The sequence below is a fragment of the Pyricularia oryzae genome, chromosome 6 (genome assembly GCF_000002495.2).
Source record: "Pyricularia oryzae 70-15 chromosome 6, whole genome shotgun sequence".
NCBI classification, from domain to species: Eukaryota; Fungi; Ascomycota; class Sordariomycetes; order Magnaporthales; family Pyriculariaceae; genus Pyricularia; species Pyricularia oryzae.
Window position 1 is genome coordinate 1128951 of NC_017853.1, and position 18940 is coordinate 1147890.

Here is an 18940-nt window from a genome sequence, read left to right on the forward strand (position 1 = left end):
AGCTTGCGAAGTTGCAAAGGAATCTGAAGTACCCGCTCTGGTCTGCCGTCGATCATCAGCGTGGGGGAAAGGGGCGTTAAATCTCCCCGAATGATGGCAAATGGTGAAATTGTCCGTACTGCCGATATGAAATTACGTCATGTAGACCGACTAGTAGCCGGACCCCACCGCCACAAAAGTACCTAATGTAGTAATCGAACTGCCACACAATCGCTCTGAAGCAATCTGGCTGCGCTCACAGCTACCTACCTGTCGAAGAAGGACAGTAAAACCCGAATCGGATTAGCACCGTAGAGTGGCCTGCCAACGGCAACGCGACGTCGTGCAAGCTTCTACGGGTGTCTGGAATTCCAAATACTGGAGGTCATGTCGCCACTTGCACGCATCTCGAGGCTCCGCTCCTCGCCATGGCATGATATGGATTGTATTGCGTGCTGTGGATGTGCTGGCAGGAAGCAATTGACATCCTCCCATCGGGCCGCGAATTTGACCATTGAGCATATCATACATGCACTTATCTAGAGGTAACTACCTTGGCTACACACTCTGTAGGTACTTCGTAGTAATGGCGTCTGGGTTTATCGTCTGTGTGGTGATAGCTGGGCGCAACATACAGCATATTGCCAGGACCCTTCGTTTCATCCCAGATATACCTGCTACGCACAGCCTACTTCGCCATCGCATTGTGTCAGAATTCTTGGAGGTGCCCGGTCGAATCCTAGACGCCACTTTTGCAGATGTTTCCCCGATGTTTAGCTTTCTGCCATGGCATTTCTCGAGGTGATCCTTACATACGGAGTAGCTAATCTGCCCGTGTGACTATAATATACTTTCCAATGACATGAACAACGAACCCTGTGCCAAATTGTGACGCCAAGTAGGCACGAAGGAGGAGATAATGAGGAGAGAAAAAGGCAAACGGCTGGCCATTGTTCCGCTGCGTGGTACAGTGCAAGCTTGAACCCCGCCCCGCCCGCTCGACCAAGACTGAACAGCTCCGTTTGGACGCGTCGACCCTCAAATACCACAGCACCTCTTTGGCCACGCAGACTTCGAGCATTGGTACGGAACCACCTCGGTATTGCATCCAGATCAATCAACCAATTAACGCCGCCACATTACATCCGACGAGTTCTGGACGGGACCCACGGTCCTTACTACTGTTTAGAAACCCACTCTGCTAGACAGGGTCGACCGGTGCAGATGCGGGGCTCAGTGCAGTGGTTTGTCAAGCGTGGGACGCGGGGTATTGGAGCTATTGCCGCCGCTGGTGCTACAATATCATACAGAGCAACGCCCCGACCCCGAAACTTTTGGCCCCCAATTCTACCTCTCGTCTCCTTTTTTCTTCGTCGTCTCTCAGAGCAGCGTCCTCTAGCGACGATAAATCATCATCCGCATCAACTCGATCCCATCAATCCAAGCAGAAAGAAAGTCATACAGCTGCAATCATGGGTGAATGTCCACTTCGCACCGCCAACGTTGCTGGTGGCGGTACCCGCAACCGTGACTGGTGGCCCAACACCCTCAAGCTCAACATCCTTCGCCAGCACACCGAAGCCACAAACCCATACGATCCCAACTTCGACTATGCTGAAGCATTCAAGAGCCTCGACTACGAGGGCCTGAAGAAGGACCTCCGTGCCCTGATGACCGACTCTCAGGAGTACTGGCCTGCTGACTTCGGCCACTACGGCGGTCTGTTCGTCCGTATGGCCTGGCACAGCGCTGGTACATACCGTGTCATGGACGGCCGCGGAGGCGGTGGCCAAGGCCAGCAGCGCTTTGCCCCCCTCAACAGCTGGCCTGACAATGTCTCCCTCGACAAGGCCCGCCGCCTGTTGTGGCCTATCAAGCAGAAGTATGGCAACAAGATTTCGTGGGCTGACCTTATGTTGCTCACCGGAAACGTCGCACTCGAGGACATGGGATTCAAGACTTTTGGCTTTGCGGGTGGCCGTCCCGACACCTGGGAGGCTGACGAATCCACATACTGGGGTGGCGAGACAACCTGGTTGGGCAACGAGGTCCGATACTCTTCGGGCAACGAGGGTCACAAGGAGTCGGGCGTCATCGACGGCTCCGAGTCCAAGAAGGGCCACAAAGATATTCACACACGCGACCTGGAGAAGCCTGTGTCAGCTGCCCACATGGGTCTGATCTACGTCAACCCAGAGGGCCCTGATGGAATCCCGGATCCGGTTGCTGCCGCACGGGATATCCGCACTACCTTTAGCCGCATGGCCATGAACGACGAGGAGACCGTCGCTCTGATTGCAGGCGGTCACACTGTGGGCAAGACTCACGGTGCTGCACCCTCTGACAATGTCGGTCCCGAGCCCGAGGCTGCCCCTATCGAGAACCAGGGTCTTGGCTGGTCCAACAAGCACGGTTCCGGCAAGGGCCCTGACACCATCACCAGTGGTCTGGAGGTCATCTGGACCAAGGAGCCCGCCAAGTTTACCATGAACTACCTTGAGTACCTCTTTAAATACGAGTGGGAGCTCACAAAGAGCCCTGCTGGTGCCAACCAGTGGGTTGCCAAGAATGCTGAGGAGTTTATTCCTGATGCTTTCGACCCCAGCAAGAAGCACAAGCCAAGGATGTTGACCACCGATTTGTCGCTTCGCTTCGACCCCGAGTATGAGAAGATCTCTCGCCGCTTCCTCGAGAACCCAGAGCAGTTCAAGGACGCCTTTGCCCGTGCTTGGTTCAAGCTCCTGCACCGTGATATGGGACCCCGAAGCCGCTGGTTGGGCCCCGAAGTCCCCAAGGAGACTCTCCTTTGGGAGGACCCCATCCCGACTCCTGACCACCCCATCATTGACGGCAGTGACGTCGACAGCCTGAAGAAGGCCATCCTTGCGACCGGTGTTGCTCCTTCCAAGCTTATCCAGACCGCATGGGCTTCTGCCTCGACATTCCGTGGAGGTGACAAGCGTGGTGGAGCCAACGGTGCACGCATCCGACTTGAGCCGCAGAACAAGTGGGAGGTCAACAACCCGCAACAGCTTGCCGAGGTTCTCAAGGCTCTTGAGGGAGTCAAGGCAGACTTCGAGAAGAGTGGCAAGAAGGTCTCAATTGCCGACCTGATTGTTCTTGCCGGTGTTGCTGCCGTCGAGCAGGCTGCTGGTGTTCCCGTTCCATTCACTCCCGGCCGTGGTGATGCCACCCAGGAGCAGACCGACGTTGAGAGCTTCACCCACCTTGAGCCGGCGGCCGATGCGTTCCGCAACTACGGCAAGGGAACTTCTCGAGTTACCACGGAACAGATCATGGTGGACCGCGCCCAGCAGCTCACCCTTACGGCACCGGAGCTGACTGTTCTCGTGGGAGGTCTGCGTGTCCTCGGGGCCAACTACGATGGCTCCAGCCACGGAGTCTGGACCGACAAGCCGGGCAAGCTGACCAACGACTTCTTTGTCACCCTTCTCGACCCCTACACGTCGTGGAAGTCGGTTGACGGCGAGGTCTTTGAGGGTACCAACAGCAAGTCTGGCAAGAAGTTGACTGGCACTCGTGCGGACCTCGTCTTTGGCTCGCATTCTGAGCTCCGTGCCCTCGCCGAGGTCTACGGTAGCGCTGACGGCCAGCAGAAGTTCACCAAGGACTTTGTGGCCGCTTGGGACAAGGTGATGAACCTTGACCGTTTCGACGTGCGCCGGTGAGTTTAGCGGAAACGACCAACACGGTCACTAAGCCGATTAATGTCAAAGCCGGCGTTCCGAATCATTATTTTCGATGAGGTTTTGGACGTGGCTGGTCGTAGTTTCTGCATATCTTAGTAGTTCTTTCTATAACTATGAAGGATGTGCGGGGAGTTGCTGTTACTCTTCGATTGGTAAAAGCTCTAGTTGTCGCTAAAGGTTTACGTTTTAGGGGGATCTACGACGAGACGAGACTGAAATCCAAGTTATAAGTTTTGACGATTAAGCAACGTTTTGAACTTGTGCGATTCTTTGGTGAGGATGCTCTTTTTGTGAATAGAGATATGTCTATTGCCATTGACTTGGCTACTAACAGGCCGTCCAATGTTGCAGGTATATACCGCGACCGAGGACTGAAACTCCCAAGTAATTGTAGCTATAAATCAGAGGGGAGAGCACCTGGTAAATATTTATTTATTCAATCCCACGGATGTCGGGAACACTAAGTAGAGGCGGTCACTTGAGCGTCAGGATAAGTAGCCATATCCCTGTACGGCTATTGGTGCCCTAAGACAACATCGGCTTTTCATAATGGGCCAACTACCTGCAGGACCAAGTGGGTGAACAACGGAGACACGGCATATCTGATTGGACCAAGAAATGAGAGCTTACTGACCTGCGAGCTTGCCTACTTTCCAAGTTGATATGAAGCGCAAGTGTGGATACCATACAACTTGATAAGGTAGGTAGGTATGCTCATGTCAAGGTAGGACAGCTTCTGCATATATCGAGTAAAGATACGGACATGTTCCATGTCAGGTGATGTCAGAAGACACTGTTTCATGCGGGGTCGGGATGATATGATGTGAGAAAGCACCTTATCAGAGCGATGCTGATATATATGTGTGACATCTCCGCACCGGTGGCGTATGCCTCAGTTGTAGCGACGTCAATAACCTACACAACCATTGTAGGATCCTGACCCTTAACTACTCCGTGCTTCGCATATGCAGACATGGGACTTGTTAACATGGATTTTCGTATACCAATACGCATCGGCTCCTCCACGGAGGCATTGATTGTTCCGACGATCTTGGTATTGGCTGCTTGGATTATACATCGGAGACGCACGGTCGACCCCGGCGCTGGGATAAGGTTTGGCTCAAAGGATAATGCCCCGAGCAACAAGTTGGTTTTTCCGCCTTCGAGGCGATACCTTGTCCACAAATTACTGCCTAACACCCCAACCCAATTCGAAAAAGCTTCGTTTTCGGCCATCGAACTCGGCCCGGAGCTGCTCGCCGCCAAGGCGCTGCCAACATCCCGAGCACCAACCAGCGACGACGAAGAGGCCGGGCTCCTGACGCCGACAGGCTTCACTCTGAAGGATGTCCGAGCCCTAGGCCGTTTTCCGGACTACCCGCTGTTGAGCGGCGTGCCGGATCCTGAGCCTTGTGGCGATGGGTTTGATATTTCCAAGGCTACGTTTCGCCCTTTTCGGCCGTTCAGGTGGGGGTATCACCAGACTATGGGTAAGTCTTGCAAAGTAAAAAAGAAAACAAGAAAAAAAAACAGCAATCACGCATTCTTTTCATCGTCTGGATTCTGTCTGACAGTCTCTAAATGGTTTCGAATCTGTAAAGCTCTTATGAAACTCGAGCCGGACTACTGGATCGAGCTGGAGAAAAACTACCAGGCCTCCATGGCGGCTCGCCAGAAACTCCTGGGCCAGCATCGCGACCTAATCATGTATTATGAGCCCGGCTCTGAGCTGGCCTGCCGCGAGCTGATGGAGATGGTGGTGCGGTTTTTGTGCAAGCGCTACCCGCAGTACTTTCGACTCGAAGAGGATGGCGATGAGACGATCCTCATCAACGAGCTCCTACGAACCCGAACAGTCGTCGTCTCATCATCATCATCATCATCATCATCATCATCATCATCATCATCACCGCCACCCCAGCACCCGCTGGAAATCCTAGCGGCAACTGTGCCCGAGGACTTTGCCCTCATGCTCCGCAGCGACGAGACGGGGCTCTACCACCTCCGCGCGGCGCTGATATGCTCGTCTGTCGGGTGGGACGCGGGGGCCAAGCGCGGGCTCTCGCTGGGCGACATACACGGGCCGGTGGTCGACTACCGCGCCAAGATGGGGCTCGGCATGGACCGGTACTTTGCGCGGCTGCCGACGGACAAGCCGATCCAGCGGTGCTCGTGGACGCTCGAGGACTGCGCGCCGCTGTTTTCGAGCCCGGGGGCGGCGGCAGGCTCGGAAAAGGACGGGCAGGGGGGAGGCCGGGGCTGGAGCAGGTGCGCGGTGCCCGAGCAGGACCTCAAGGCGGAGGACGTGCAGCTGCGGTGCGACTGGCAGACGCTGCGGCGGCTACCCTGCAGCGGCGCCGTGGCCTTCAACTTCAAGGCCGTCTTCACGCCGCTGTCCCGGTTGAGGACGGAGCCGTTCGTGCCGGCGCTGCTGGCCACGGTGCTGAGGGAGGGGAAGCCGGCCCTCGTGGTGCCTCACAAGGCCGTCGGCCACGTGCGGGAGCTGGTGCTGCCTGTGCTGGATGGGTGGGCGGAGGAACAGGTCGAGGAGGGGGTCGTGCCCAGGGGCTGGGAGGCCGGGACGCTGGACGAGCATCCTTTCTACCCCGGGTGGGAGGAGAGGTGGAGGGCGGAGCAGGGGTTTTGAGGGCAATGGATGGATAAGCTGTTTGCGTTTTCTGTTTTCGGCATGGTAAGCACTAATTTGGAGCGACTCTACATATACGGAGTAGAGGCCATGATGGCGGCCAAGTATATTCATTGATACAAGTGAGCCTTGGATATTTCACAAGCACCATATGGTTTACTTCTTTCTGCTAGCATTAGTAAACGATTGGGTTTGGCACTATATTACTTTATCGTCCTGATTAACTTGAGCGTTTGCTTATGAAAAGCTGCATCTAGTATCGGTTACCTACCTCATGCTCCAGACAGCTGTCCAGTCGGTTGCACACCATTGCCCAATTACGAATATCTTTCTTTTTTCGCTTCCATATGCAATGCAGCTGAAGGCAGGTCAGTAAATAAGCTTTAGCTGCAACCTGTGTGTCAGGGGCTCCGCCTTTTCCAGACTCTACTGCTGTAGACATGCATACGATCCTGGAGATAGATAGACCCGGTCCAAGATCAATATATTAGTCGTATAGTCTGGGGCGATCGACAGCAACCGAACGATTAAGTTATAGCAAGCATCAACCCTGACTAGTCTAGTACAAACCGATCTACGAAACAGCCCAAAATTTGTGGGTAGGTTCGTGGTATGCCGAAGATCGACTGATCTGACAGGGGCTCACGTCGACAAGGGTGGACCAGTTAGAGGAATCGTACCTGGTCTTCATGTGTAAGCATGCAAAAAAAGTTCAATGGTAAAATATTGCCCATCAAATTAATACAGGTATAAAATAAAACTATACAAGAACAACTAAAATGCCACCAGCCTTTCAGTCAGACGTGAAATTGGGGTTCAGGAAAGCCGTACTCGGTGCGATGGTGAGGGCTTTTCCATAGTCTTGTTGCCTGCCGCTGCCTTGATTTTTGCAGGTAGACAATACTGTCGTTGATGGTTGGGATGGCAACATGAAGACCCTGGGTACAATGCACATTTGCATCATCCAAGCGAGCACGAACGATTTCCTGCTAGCAGCAAACCTTGGGGGACTTTCTCGACTCTGAGTATTGGTGATAACAAAATCTAATTACCAATGTGGCCAGAGCAGTTAGGCCATTTCCATGAGCTTTCTGAGACCTGTTGGAAAGTATCGAAAAAGTCCAGATTGGTAGTCTTGGCATTGATCCCAATGTCCCGAGAATGGAGACGATGCATAATTAGAAAGAACACCATCAGCGTAAGGCGGTTTGAGACGGAAAAAAAGAGGTTGAGAATCGTGCCTGAAAGGAAAAACCGGGGACGATCTGATTCCCGTTTTCGGAGATTATCTCTCCTTTAAAGGTCACGCTGACAGTTAATGATGTGACTATTTTGATATTCTGGCATTTAGGACATTGATATCAGGAAAGATAATGTAGACTATTTGCATGGCTTGATTAACATGGCGACCTTCTGGTGAACACAGGAGGGGTGGGGAAAAGGAAGAAGAAGAAGAAGAAGAAAAAACGCGCAAGGCGTTATCAGTCACATATTACCTCCATGGCAGAGAGGACATCGGTAGGTTCACTGCAAGCTTCTAGAACCAGAGGAAGAAATCCGAAACAAAATCGATACTGCTGATGGTTTTCCTGCAAATTTTCCCTCAGCTTTGCTGCAAATATAAGTGACAAGCAGGCAAGAAGAAGCAAAAGGCTTCGCGTTTTGCAAGGCGCATCTTGAGTCGTGACTGGGTGCGATGTTTGCAAAAAGAAGGAACAAGGAGATGGGACGAAAAGAAAATTCCAAGTTTATAATAGCACCAAAACTTGGAAATTAGAGAGTGCGATCGAGAACGACACGATCGTTGCTACGGGCCGACCCCACAATCGAGGTGTGGGAAAAAAGCCAGAAAACAAATACTGAAAGTAAACAAAGGGCAAAGTTGGAAAGCACCTGTTAGTTAGTTCGCGATCCACATTCCAGTCGCGGAGTTTACGGCGAGGCCGAATAGATCAGAAACTGTGCATGTGCGCTTCCCCCGTAATTTTGTTTCATTTCTTTGTGTTTGCCACTATTTTCTTCCTTTCCGCTCTGACAGTGGCTATTCAGCCTTGCATCAGTTTGACATCATAACAATCTATTGGTGTCAAGGAGTGCACACCACAAGGCAGCGAATGACTGATGTCTGCCGAGGTTCTTCATTTTATACTCGAGCCTTGCCAAGTTTTTCTAGGGAGCTGATGCAGAAAAAAAAAAGAAAAAAAAGGCTTTGACAAGAAAGAAGAAGAAAAATAAAGAAACGTATAAAACACTTGGTACTCTTCACTTCGCCCATATTGGCATCCAAGCTCTTCCAGCTCGCTGATCACCTCGTAAAATTGCGAAACTTGCTACTTGTCAGACCGTTAGTGTTTTTGGTCGTGTAAAATTGAGAGAAGCTTCTTTTTAGTATCCCAAGCCTGCTGCGGGTGACTGACAAGTTGAAGAACTCCCGATTTGTACGAAGTAGATGATGTTTATTGTTTTCGTCATGCATCGGGAACATACCTAACCTGCCCAAGTATAGCGTGAACAAAAGATGTGCAGGTGCAGGCGTGACATGGGCAGGTGCATTTAAGCTCAATTTTCTTTAGCTACAAACGGTATGCAAGTCATTGATTGCCCTTGGCATTGTTTCTGCGCAATAGGATGGGGGTCCTTGCATGATGATCACTGACCTATCATACCTAGCTGACTACCTTAGGTTAGGTACCTTGGTATCTGTCAGTCAGCCAGCTAGCTCCCTAGCTAATCAAGGGGTCGAGAAAAAAAAAAGGTTAATGAGACTCGAGAAAACAGAGCCTCAGGGTCTGGATTGATGTCAGGAGGATTTCTGCATTTAGAACCTTTTTCGTCCACTCCTAGTGGTAAAGGCCCATGGGCGACGCCGTTGCGCATACAACCCAGGGGTCCCGCGGATGAACCCACGGGCCACGGAATTCGACAACGGAATTGGTCAAAAAAGGCCAAACTTCCTAAAGAAAGTTAATTTGACCTCGGGATCTTTGGCGACTTGGCTGAATGACTCCAGGGGGGGGATGTGCATCGCGGTTGTCTGGCCACCCCTGAACTAGATACAGCAGCTGCCTCGTGCCTTGGAAGCATGTCCACTCATGCAGGTTACCGGCCGATAACTGCTCTGGTGCATCTTGTCTGATGGGCGGCTATATTTGGGATAACTTCAGTTAAGCGATTTTGTCATCCTTCAATAAGCAGATATACTCGTTGCCAAGAAGCGCCCAGCGATGGTGACCATTAATCTTGTGCCAAATCAATCCTAGTAGGAAAGCCAGACTATCTAGTTCTAGTTCTAGATAGTATAGTTCTGGCAAGTATTCTATGGCCGTCATCATCTTGTCCAAGATGTCCATTCTATACATCTCGAAGCCTCCACCATCTTCTCATCTTCAAGCCTCTGCCAGTCAGAAAATCTCCGTCCAACAACAAGTCATCCATCTGCTGTCACCTGTTCCCCATTTGTATCCATGTGCCCCCCCTTCCCCCGCGTGCGGCCTCGCAAAACATGTAGCGAGCTGCCGCTGAGAGAGAAAAAAAACCAGACCATGCGGCCGACAAGCCGCAGGCGAGACGCCACAGAAGCTGAAAAAAATGTCTTTTTTCTCCGTATTGTCATAATTATTCTTCCTTTTTTCCGTCAAGACCTGCTTCATGTCAAAACCTTGTTCCGTCTCATCTGCCTTGTCCCCAGGCCGTTGGGGGGGACCATTTAATTGCCAATAAAGGAAATCTCAGCCCCCCCTTGATCTGAATTGCTAGTCGTGCGTCGATCCGATTCTCGCCCAGGCCAAACCTCCCATCCCAAATCACGTCCGCTGCGCGCAGTTGCATGTGCAACGGCTCTTGTCTGCACTGCAAATCTTAAACTGGATGGATCGCCGGGTCAGGCACACCGTCCAAAGTCCTCTGCTCATATTTTGAAACTCGATCAATAGCGAGCAGAGGTCTTTTTTACCTGCTGGGTGCTTTTATGGTTTTTCTGGATTTTGCCGTTTCAGGAAATTAATCCAAGATATTTTTTCTCGGGGTTTGCGGACCTGGGAGCTGGTTCAGATTGGAAGAAGATTGTATTTTTCTTTTGTCTTATATCTCACTCTTGGCCGCCTCGTTGGACCTAACGTTGAAAGCCTCGCTAGCGTTGCCTGCCTCACCACCACGATGTCTATACTGTACCCCGTAGCTGGGACGATGTAGCTTAGTCGTCTTTTTTTTTACTTTCTTTCTTTTTTTTCCAATATTCTTTTTTTCACGAAACGAAAAGACAAGGCAGTACGACAGCATTAATACTCATCCTCGCATCACATTATCACGTAACCCACAAGGGTCATTTGTGGAAATGAGCATGCCACCGCCACCCCGACCCCCTTACTCTGGCCGACGAAACGGACAGGCTGTGACGCGGCCGACGACGGCTATCCCTCAGAACCAGTCTAGCACCAGTTCCTTCTACGGCTCCCCTCCAGCACCACCACCACCGCCGCCGCCACCGCCTCCCAGCATACCCAGGGCGTTGTCACCGGCAAGACCGCCACGGGTGGCATATCGGGGCTACAGCGAGGCCGAGGTCGTCGGCATTCTGAGGTCGCTGGAGGATGGAAGGAGGCCTATGCGCGGCGGGGCCGATGTCCCCAAGACATCCGAAGAAGATGTGCCTGTGTCGCCTCGACAGTCCACATCGTCAGAGTCCACTCTCCCTCTGGACATGGACGACGTGGAACTGGCGGAGGAGAAGGATGAGGAGCCGAGACGGTCCCGGTCCTGCAAGTTTGGCAAGCCTCACCAGTGGATCTTTACGGCGATACTCGGTTTCAACGTGCTGGTCCTGATAATAGCATTAGCGCTGACCTTCACGGGGTCGTATCGACTGACGTACCAAGCTACCATGAACGGCTTCACGGTCAACCTGTTGTTTCTCTTCCTTGTCCGCAACGACCACGTAGTCAACGCTCCATTCTACATCTTTGGTGACCAGCCACAGAAGGTGCCATTCCGCGTCCGTTATCTGTTTGCAAAGTATTACAATGTCGGAGGCATTCGTAAGTTTTTTTTCTTCTTCTTTTTCTTTTCTTTTTTTCCCCTGAATGAGTGACTGAGTGAGTGAGTGAGTGACTGACTGACTGACCGACTGACCGACTCTCGTCATGTAGACAGCGCCTGTGGAGTTGCAGCGGCTCTGTGGTACCTTTCATACCTCATTATCCTGACGGTCGAGTACAGGAGGCGAGACATGTATCTCGGTCTCACTCCGGCGCGGAGCCACGTCTACTTTTTCACTTATACCCTGCTCATCGTGCTCTTCACCACTCTCGTCTTCTCCACCCCCAGACTCCGCCGGGCCACCCAGGACTGGTCCCAACTCGTCCACCGATTCCTGGGCTGGACCATAATCCTGCTCATCTGGATCCAGACCCTGCTGGTGGCCCACGACGACAGGAGGTTCAACCAGTCGTACGGCGACGCGCTGGGGTCCAACCCTTCCTTCTGGCTCCTCGTGATCATCACGTTCCTCATCATATACCCCTGGGCGCTCATGAGGAAGCGCGAGGTGTGGGTGGAGTATCTGTCCGACAACTGCATCAAGTTCAACTTTGACTACCAGGACCTCGAGTTCGGGCAGCAGATCTGCATGTCGGACGCGCCGCTCAAGAAGACGTATGCGTTTGCCGTGCTGCCGAACCCCAAGAAGCCGGCGGACCCGCCGCCCATCGAGATCATGCCGACCATGCTGAGCCGGTCCAACACCACGGCCAGCAACGCCAACCACAACAACTACTCGACCTACGCCGCGCGCCTGCCCACGCCCGTGAGCAGCATCTTCGAGAGCGGCATGGCCAAGGGCGACGCCCCGACCGAGCCCACCGTCGAGGCGCTGCAGGCCGCCGCCCGCGACCGATCCGTGCTGCGCCGCTACCACCAGCACCAGCTGCAGCAGCTGTCGCCGCCGCGGCTGTCCCACGCCGGCGAGCCGGGGTTCTCGGTGGTGACGTCGTCGCCGGCCGGCGAGTGGTCGCGCAGCATGATCGCGGCGCCGCCGGCGCAGCTGTACACGGTCGGGGTGCCGCGGTTCGGCGTGTCGCGGGTCGCGGCCATGTTTGAGCCCGTCATCGTCGTGGCCACGGGCTGCGGCATCGTCCCCTGCCTGTCGCTCTTCACCGAGCGGCCCGACCACCTGACCAGGATCATCTGGGCGGCAAACGGCCCGCTCGAGACCTTTGGCGAGGGCGTCGTCGAGACGGTGCTGCGCGTCGACCCCGACGCCGTCATCTGGGACACGCGGAGGCTGGGCAGGCCGGACCTGGTCAAGCTGGCCTGGAAGGCCTGGATCGACAGCGCAAAGGAGGACGTGGCCGGGCCAGGCATGAGGATCGTGCCCGTCAGGAAGGCCATGGGCCAGTGCGAGGCCGTAATAGTCGTCAGCAACCGACGAGTCACGGAGCAGGTGGTGGATGGACTAGAGGCCAAAGGTGTGGCTGCCTTTGGATCAAGTTACGAGTCGGAGTCATGACGACGGACTTTGGGCGAAGAGAAAAAAACGAGCTCCTCCTCCCATGTGTCTGGGATGCGGATCATAGTGGGCATCCTAGTACCTAATTATTTCGACGACCATGGGACCAAAATAAAGGTTCCAACATTGTATCTAGCTGCTTGTCTTGTTTATATTCCCATGAGCGCGACAATTGAGCAAACAACAGAAGCGAATCTCACCTAGTTCTAGTTCTAGTTCTAGTTCTAGTTCTAGTCTTGTGACCGTAAACCCCCTGAAAAAAAAAAGACTCAAGTTCAGGCTGTTGATGCTACACAGTCCCCCCCTGTCCCAATTATTGACTCGCACTCGTGGCGGAATCCTTTTGCCTGTAATGCTGCGTAAAGTCATATCTCAGACTCAAGCTGCCCATGGCAAGATTCCTTGCAAGCTGAGGATCCTTCTCTGCCTTCTTCAACAGCTGCATGAACTCGTCCGTCTGCCCGAGCGAGGATGGATCCTCCGTGTGCCCGATGCGGCGAAAGTTGCCTTGAGATATCGGGTCCGTGACCGTCCTCCACTTCTCCATTCGCTTCTCGCTGTACAAGTCGAGGATCGACTCGTCGGCAAGCCCCTCGTTTATTCCAATGAAACAGTCGGCCAGACCGCCCACGTCGACAAAGCCACCGGTGATGCCCAGGCCTCCCCATGGGTTGCAGAGATGTGCCGCGTCGGCGGCTAGGAGGATGCGACCAACACGAAATGATGGGGCGCAGCGCTCTATCACGGAAGAATGTCTTGTCAGCGGTTGCATGGGGTAAGTGGAATGAATGAGTGGAATAAGTGGAATCGAGATAACAACAACAGACAAGACCACTCGTCAACGTACGATGCATTTTATAGGGCGAGAAATTCACGACTGTGTACTCGCTCGGTTTGGGGTGTCCAGGCAATATCTCTTCAAACCTGGCCGCTTGACGTGCTCGCATTTGTTCCGTCGTCAACCCAGGCTTTTCACCGTAGGTAACACGGTAAAGTCCGTCCGAGTCCATTTTGGCGGCCATCTAACGCTCAAAAGAGCGGCCTGTTAGCTGATACTTTGATTCAACGCAGTGGTGATGTTGACGCCCCAGGGATCCATCCTGTGGTGACTTGCAAAAAAGTTATCCGGGTGGATGACCATGCTGACATCCCCCCAACCGAACTTGGTAAAGTCATAGTACGTGTTCGTCGCCACGATCTGCTTCTCCCACGTGAAGCCCGGGTAGTCCTGCCCGAACAGGCTCCTGCGGACCTGACTGGCGGCACCATCGCAGCCAACGACGTAGTCGCCCTCGACTCGCTTCCTCCCCTCGGGCGTGGCCACGTCGACCCAGGCGACCTTGCGCTCCTCGTCCTGCCCCACGTCGAGGACGCGGTGGCGCCAGCTGACGACGTCATCGCCCAGGCGGTCGATCAGCATCTCGAGCATCAGGGCGTCGAGGTCCTGCAGGACGAGGCAGTGGGAGCGGTAGTCGAAGCCATCGACGTCGCTGACGCACGACGTGTCCAGCGTCGCGATGTGCGCGAACCCGCTCCCGTCCTTGTCCTCGGGCGACCCCGCCGGCACGGCGTAGCGAAAGGCAAAGTCGGTGATGATGATGCCGCGCTTCTTGACCTCGGCCAGCACGCCCGCGCGGTCCAGGTCGGGCAGTGCCGCAGACCCGTAGTGGGCCGCCCGGGGCTGGTCGTCCAGCTGCGCCTCGGCCTCGACGATCCGCACAGGGATGCCGCGCTGTGACAGCAGCAGCGCGAGGAGGAGGCCCGAGGGCCCGGCCCCTACGATGATTACTGGTTTCTGGGTCAAAGCAGATCCGATCAACGTTTTGGAACCGAGGGCTTTGTAGCCAGTCAGGTCAGGGTAAAAAGCACGGCTCTACGAGTGGCTCCTTACCTTGTTATCGGGTTCGTCTGGCATGTTTTATCTCCTTTTCTTTTCTTTTTTTTTTTTTTTTTGCAGGTTACTCAAGATGTTGCTATGATATAATCGGCAAGACGAGACAGTGGCAGATGGGGGAAGTACTGCTGCTATTGAGAATGACGTGAGTGAAGCAAGCGTTCAAGTCGAAATCGTGACCGCAGGATTAAATCTTGGTCCAGGTGAGATCGACTTCCCCTCATTGCGACCTTCAAGACAGCAAAGCAGCAAACCACAGTAAGCACCCCCGAGCCCGTGAGGAATGGGGCAGGCTTTTGTCGGGCCCGAAGCACACCACTTCTTCCCCGCATCCGCAACCTCTCAATGGCGGCATCAACGTCGGCAAATCCACGAATGAATGGTACATTGCAACTTGACTCAGAACATGACCTGATGTGAAAGTTTCAACCCGGCAATACGCGATGCCTACTGCGTGATAATTAAAGTATGCAAGGTACCTGGGTAGGTAGGTAAGGTAAGTAAGGTCAAGTCAGGTTATCCTGAAAAGGAAGTTAACATCGATTGAACACTGTCTTGGTCAACTAACTGCATCTCATCTCTGGAAACACGCTAACCTCCAACTCCGACAGCCGATTATAATTGTGGGTCCGTATTTGCCAGGCAAAAGCCCCGCCGTTCTACAATGGGAATTCTGTTCATTGCTGCCCAGATTCCGGAGAGCCATTCTCCCCACTAACCGAGCTTCACTACCAGCTTGGAGGTAGTGTACTCCGTACCTACCTAGCTTCGATTCTTTTCTTTTTTTTTTTTTTTGCTTCTTGGCTCGGAAAATCTGGCGCAAATGTTGCGCATCCCTGAGCGCCGGATCTCTTGAACTCTCACAATGTGCGCACAGTGTCTTGGAATTTGCACAGCAATTCTGCTATTTACAGTGTTTTTTTTTCTCTTCCTTTCTTTTCCCATCATCAATCTGCGAAACAACGAGTTTCAATAACATGGTAACATAGATCTTCTTTTCCTGCCGATCTCCATCTCCCCAACCCATAATCATTGACCCCTGTCTGACATTTAATGCCAAGAACACAAGATTGCGGCAGTGCATGGAAATCCTTCTATCCGCGCCGTCACGAACTCTTTTGTTACGCTCGGAGAAAATGCAGCCACAAGGTTTATATATAGTGTTAACGAACTGCTTACCATATTGTAGAGTTTTGCATCAAAAATAAGCTTGTTTTGTCGGGCCAAAACCAAGCACACGAAGAAGAGCGTTGGCAAAGGATTGACATTGACATATCCGTTTCTTTCCTTGCGGTGTCCACTACTGATACCTCTGCTCTTTTTTTTCTTCTCCACCAGGTACAGTACAAAAGCAACCTCGGTCGAAGCCAAGAAAATAGCAATGAGTCAGCAAGGGCGTTTGCCATCAACTGTTCAATATAGGCTATTCATTCCCTTTCTGTGTAAAACCACCAGAGCATTGACCAGTGACAACTCGCAGAATTGGTGCGGGCGCGTCTCCAGCTCTTATCGACTTGGCACGTGTTTCGGTCGTTTTTTTTCCAGACCCGCCACCACAGAAAAGACACAGGATACGATAGCCCCAGAAAGTCCAGCTACAGCAATTTCGCCAAAAACTCGCATTCAGCGCCTGAACAAAAAAAGATGTCAGACCTTGGCCAACTCGTTGCTGCAGAGTAACCAGGTCTGTTCTAGTTCTGGATTTTAGGTTAGATACCGCTAAGTAGGTATATGCAGTATGGGGAAATGAGCTCTCTCCACTCACATTCAGCTCGTCTGGACGCGTCTGTTGAAGCACGGCGGAAACAAGCCTCCAAGCCTCGCAACATGTTCCGGTGCGGCAGGTCTGGATCAATGTCCGGGGCCCATGTTGCGATGGCCAAAAAGCAGTAGAACAAAACGCCGATTGGGCATCGTTTTCCCCCCGGCCGGAGGGGGGGCCCATTGTTGGTTGACGTTGTGGAGGGCCACTTCCGCCGGGCTGGTGCGTCGGCCAAGATGAATGAGGCTTGCCTACCTACAAAGTAGTACTTCGGACAGTACCTGCAGTTGATACTTGGGTGTGGTCGGTCGCGCGACCAAGTTCTGGATTCGGAAAGGATGGTCTGGTTGCCGGCAGGGGCTCGAGACGGTCTTGGCCGTCGCAGATCCAGGCCGTCAACTCCATCACAGCAAGGCCGTGCGTTTCTTGGAGGTTGCCAGTTGCAGTGTCACGTCAAGCTTCTCTTCGCATGTTCTTGATGGTACGCAAAGAAAAGGCTTGATCAAGTCCAGGTCTGGCCAATCCCCTGTATTTGCGCTCCACGGGGGAAATTCCCTGATGAATCCCACCCTACCCCTTCTTTTGCCCATCACTATTAGATTTGATTCCCATGACTTCCCCGTCCGCCGGACAATCCCTATTTCTTTTACACCCTGAGCAGCTGGCTGTGCATTACTCTCGTTGCCATTATTTTACGTCGTATTCAGTTTTTCTCCGAGGCGCTAGGCGCATCTTGTATTTTTTTTGTTTTTTTTTTCTTGTCTTTTTGTATATTTCTATTTTTCATGTTCTTGGTTCGCTATTATTTAGCCGCCCCTGCTTGCAGTTGACGGCTTTTGATCGAATAATACAACGCACGAGCGATCAACCATCATGGTCACCGCAAAGATGCAACATCGCCAACTTCGAAGGAGGGTGCCGGTCGTCATCAAGCGAGGAGAGGAGCCACGGGATTTGGCTCATCTCCTGGCAGACCTGGAGCGGAGGCAGGCGCCGGAGCCTGAGGAAGACGAGGAGGGCGCATCCCAACCGAAGGGTGCCGAGGCTGAGGAAGACGAGGAGGGCGCATCCCAACCGAAGGGTGCCGAGGCTGAGGAAGATGAGGAGGGCGCATCCCAACCCGGGGGAGAAGGGTCTGAATCTTCGGACTCTAGCGGAGACAGCTCATCCTCGTCTTCTTCGTCTTCCGGCTCGGAAAAATCTAAAGCCCCATCGGAGGCACCAAAGTCCTCGTCGCCACCAGCAGCGGGGCTTCCGGCGCCGACAACCCTGCCGGTGATTCCTCCCCCTCCGGCGCAGAATGCTGTGAACGGTACTGTACCGAACCGAGGTGCTATAATCGTCCCGGTTCCAGCAGGGATAAACACGCCTACCACATTGTTGACCTCGACCACGCGGGCAGCAACATCCCCATCAAGTGCGGCAACGACCACCCCGACGACAGCCCCGCTGTTGACAATGACCACCCCGACGACGGCCCCGCTGTTGACAACGACCACCTCGACGACAGCCCCGCTGTTGACAATGACTACCTCGACGACGGCCCCGCTGTTGACAATGACCACCCCGACGACGGCCCCGCTGTTGACAACGACCACCTCGACGACAGCCCCGCTGTTGACAACGACCTCGCCGTCACCCAGTTCGGCGACATCTCCCACGCTCTCTTTGTCTTCGACGCTTATACCCTCTTCAAGCCCACCAGCCCTCAGCCTCCCCTTGCCGGTCCCTTCCTCTTCTCCGGATCTCGTCTCAAGCGGTGTTGTCGGAAGCAGTCCGCCGAGCGCGACTCCCGAACCCACCCCGACAGGAGCGACGTTGAATGCCGGTGGTACAGTTTCTGCCGTCAGTGGGTCAGGAGACGCGCCTGGGATTATTGCAGGCTCCATTGGTGAGTGATGCGGACCAAGGAAAAACCCCCCCAATAAACCCGTATCAGAAGGCTAACAAAAAGACCACTTGTTTTCACAATGAACAGCCGGTGTCGCATGTGTTACTGGCCTATCAATCTACCTGTACCGACGTTATAAAAAGACGGGCGAGGCCGATGGCCAACCCAAGCTTGACGAGAAGCCCGTCGGCCCCGGTGCCTCGGTGGACTCATTCAGCTCCGCCAACATCATCATCACCCCGCCCACCGATGCGAGCAGCCTCGGCAGCCGTGGCTTTCCGACCGATCAGCAGCAGCTGGAGAGGATGACGGCCCTGAACGACAAGCAGTATGCGGCATATAGGAATCTTGTGGGCGAAGAAAGGTAGCATTCATTTTGCTCGAGCAGAGCTTAATCTTGCCACATGCGACCTGCCTTTCTTATTTTTTTTGGCCTGCTTGTGGAATTTCTTCTTGGGGGTTGTTTAACCTTTATGTCGCTTTCGACGCTTTCTTGAGTCTGCTTTTGTCCATCTTGGACGATTAAAGATAAATCCTTACCTTCTTTTCTTTCTT

General features: G+C 53.4%; 5 protein-coding genes across 5 annotated transcripts; 4 read left to right on the forward strand and 1 right to left on the reverse strand.

Moving 5' to 3' along the window:
• The first annotated feature begins 1358 nt into the window (after positions 1-1358).
• MGG_04337 (catalase-peroxidase 1) lies at positions 1359-4236 on the forward strand. Its single transcript, XM_003719422.1, has 3 exons — positions 1359-3664; positions 3880-3962; positions 4041-4236. The coding sequence occupies exons 1-2, from the start codon at positions 1452-1454 to the stop codon at positions 3917-3919; spliced, it is 2253 nt and encodes a 750-aa protein (XP_003719470.1). The 5' UTR covers positions 1359-1451; the 3' UTR covers positions 3920-3962; positions 4041-4236.
• Positions 4237-4677: 441 nt separating this feature from the next.
• MGG_04336 (uncharacterized protein) lies at positions 4678-6336 on the forward strand (the record flags this gene model as incomplete). Its single annotated transcript, XM_003719423.1, has 2 exons — positions 4678-5179; positions 5291-6336. 2 exons carry the CDS (start codon positions 4678-4680, stop codon positions 6334-6336), a joined length of 1548 nt encoding a protein of 515 aa, XP_003719471.1.
• A 4333-nt stretch (positions 6337-10669) lies between these two features.
• MGG_04335 (uncharacterized protein) lies at positions 10670-12838 on the forward strand (the record flags this gene model as incomplete). Its single annotated transcript, XM_003719424.1, has 2 exons — positions 10670-11369; positions 11481-12838. 2 exons carry the CDS (start codon positions 10670-10672, stop codon positions 12836-12838), a joined length of 2058 nt encoding a protein of 685 aa, XP_003719472.1.
• Positions 12839-12911: 73 nt separating this feature from the next.
• On the reverse strand, positions 12912-15053 carry MGG_04334 (FAD binding domain-containing protein). The gene is made up of 4 exons (XM_003719425.1): positions 14730-15053; positions 13953-14633; positions 13686-13860; positions 12912-13576 (listed from the first exon to the last, which is right to left on the reverse strand). Exons 1-4 carry the CDS (start codon positions 14751-14753, stop codon positions 13152-13154), a joined length of 1305 nt encoding a protein of 434 aa, XP_003719473.1. The 5' UTR covers positions 14754-15053; the 3' UTR covers positions 12912-13151.
• A 2314-nt stretch (positions 15054-17367) lies between these two features.
• MGG_04333 (uncharacterized protein) lies at positions 17368-18753 on the forward strand (the record flags this gene model as incomplete). Its single annotated transcript, XM_003719426.1, has 3 exons — positions 17368-17627; positions 17702-18339; positions 18473-18753. The coding sequence occupies 3 exons, from the start codon at positions 17368-17370 to the stop codon at positions 18751-18753; spliced, it is 1179 nt and encodes a 392-aa protein (XP_003719474.1).
• Between the last annotated feature and the right edge of the window lie 187 nt (positions 18754-18940).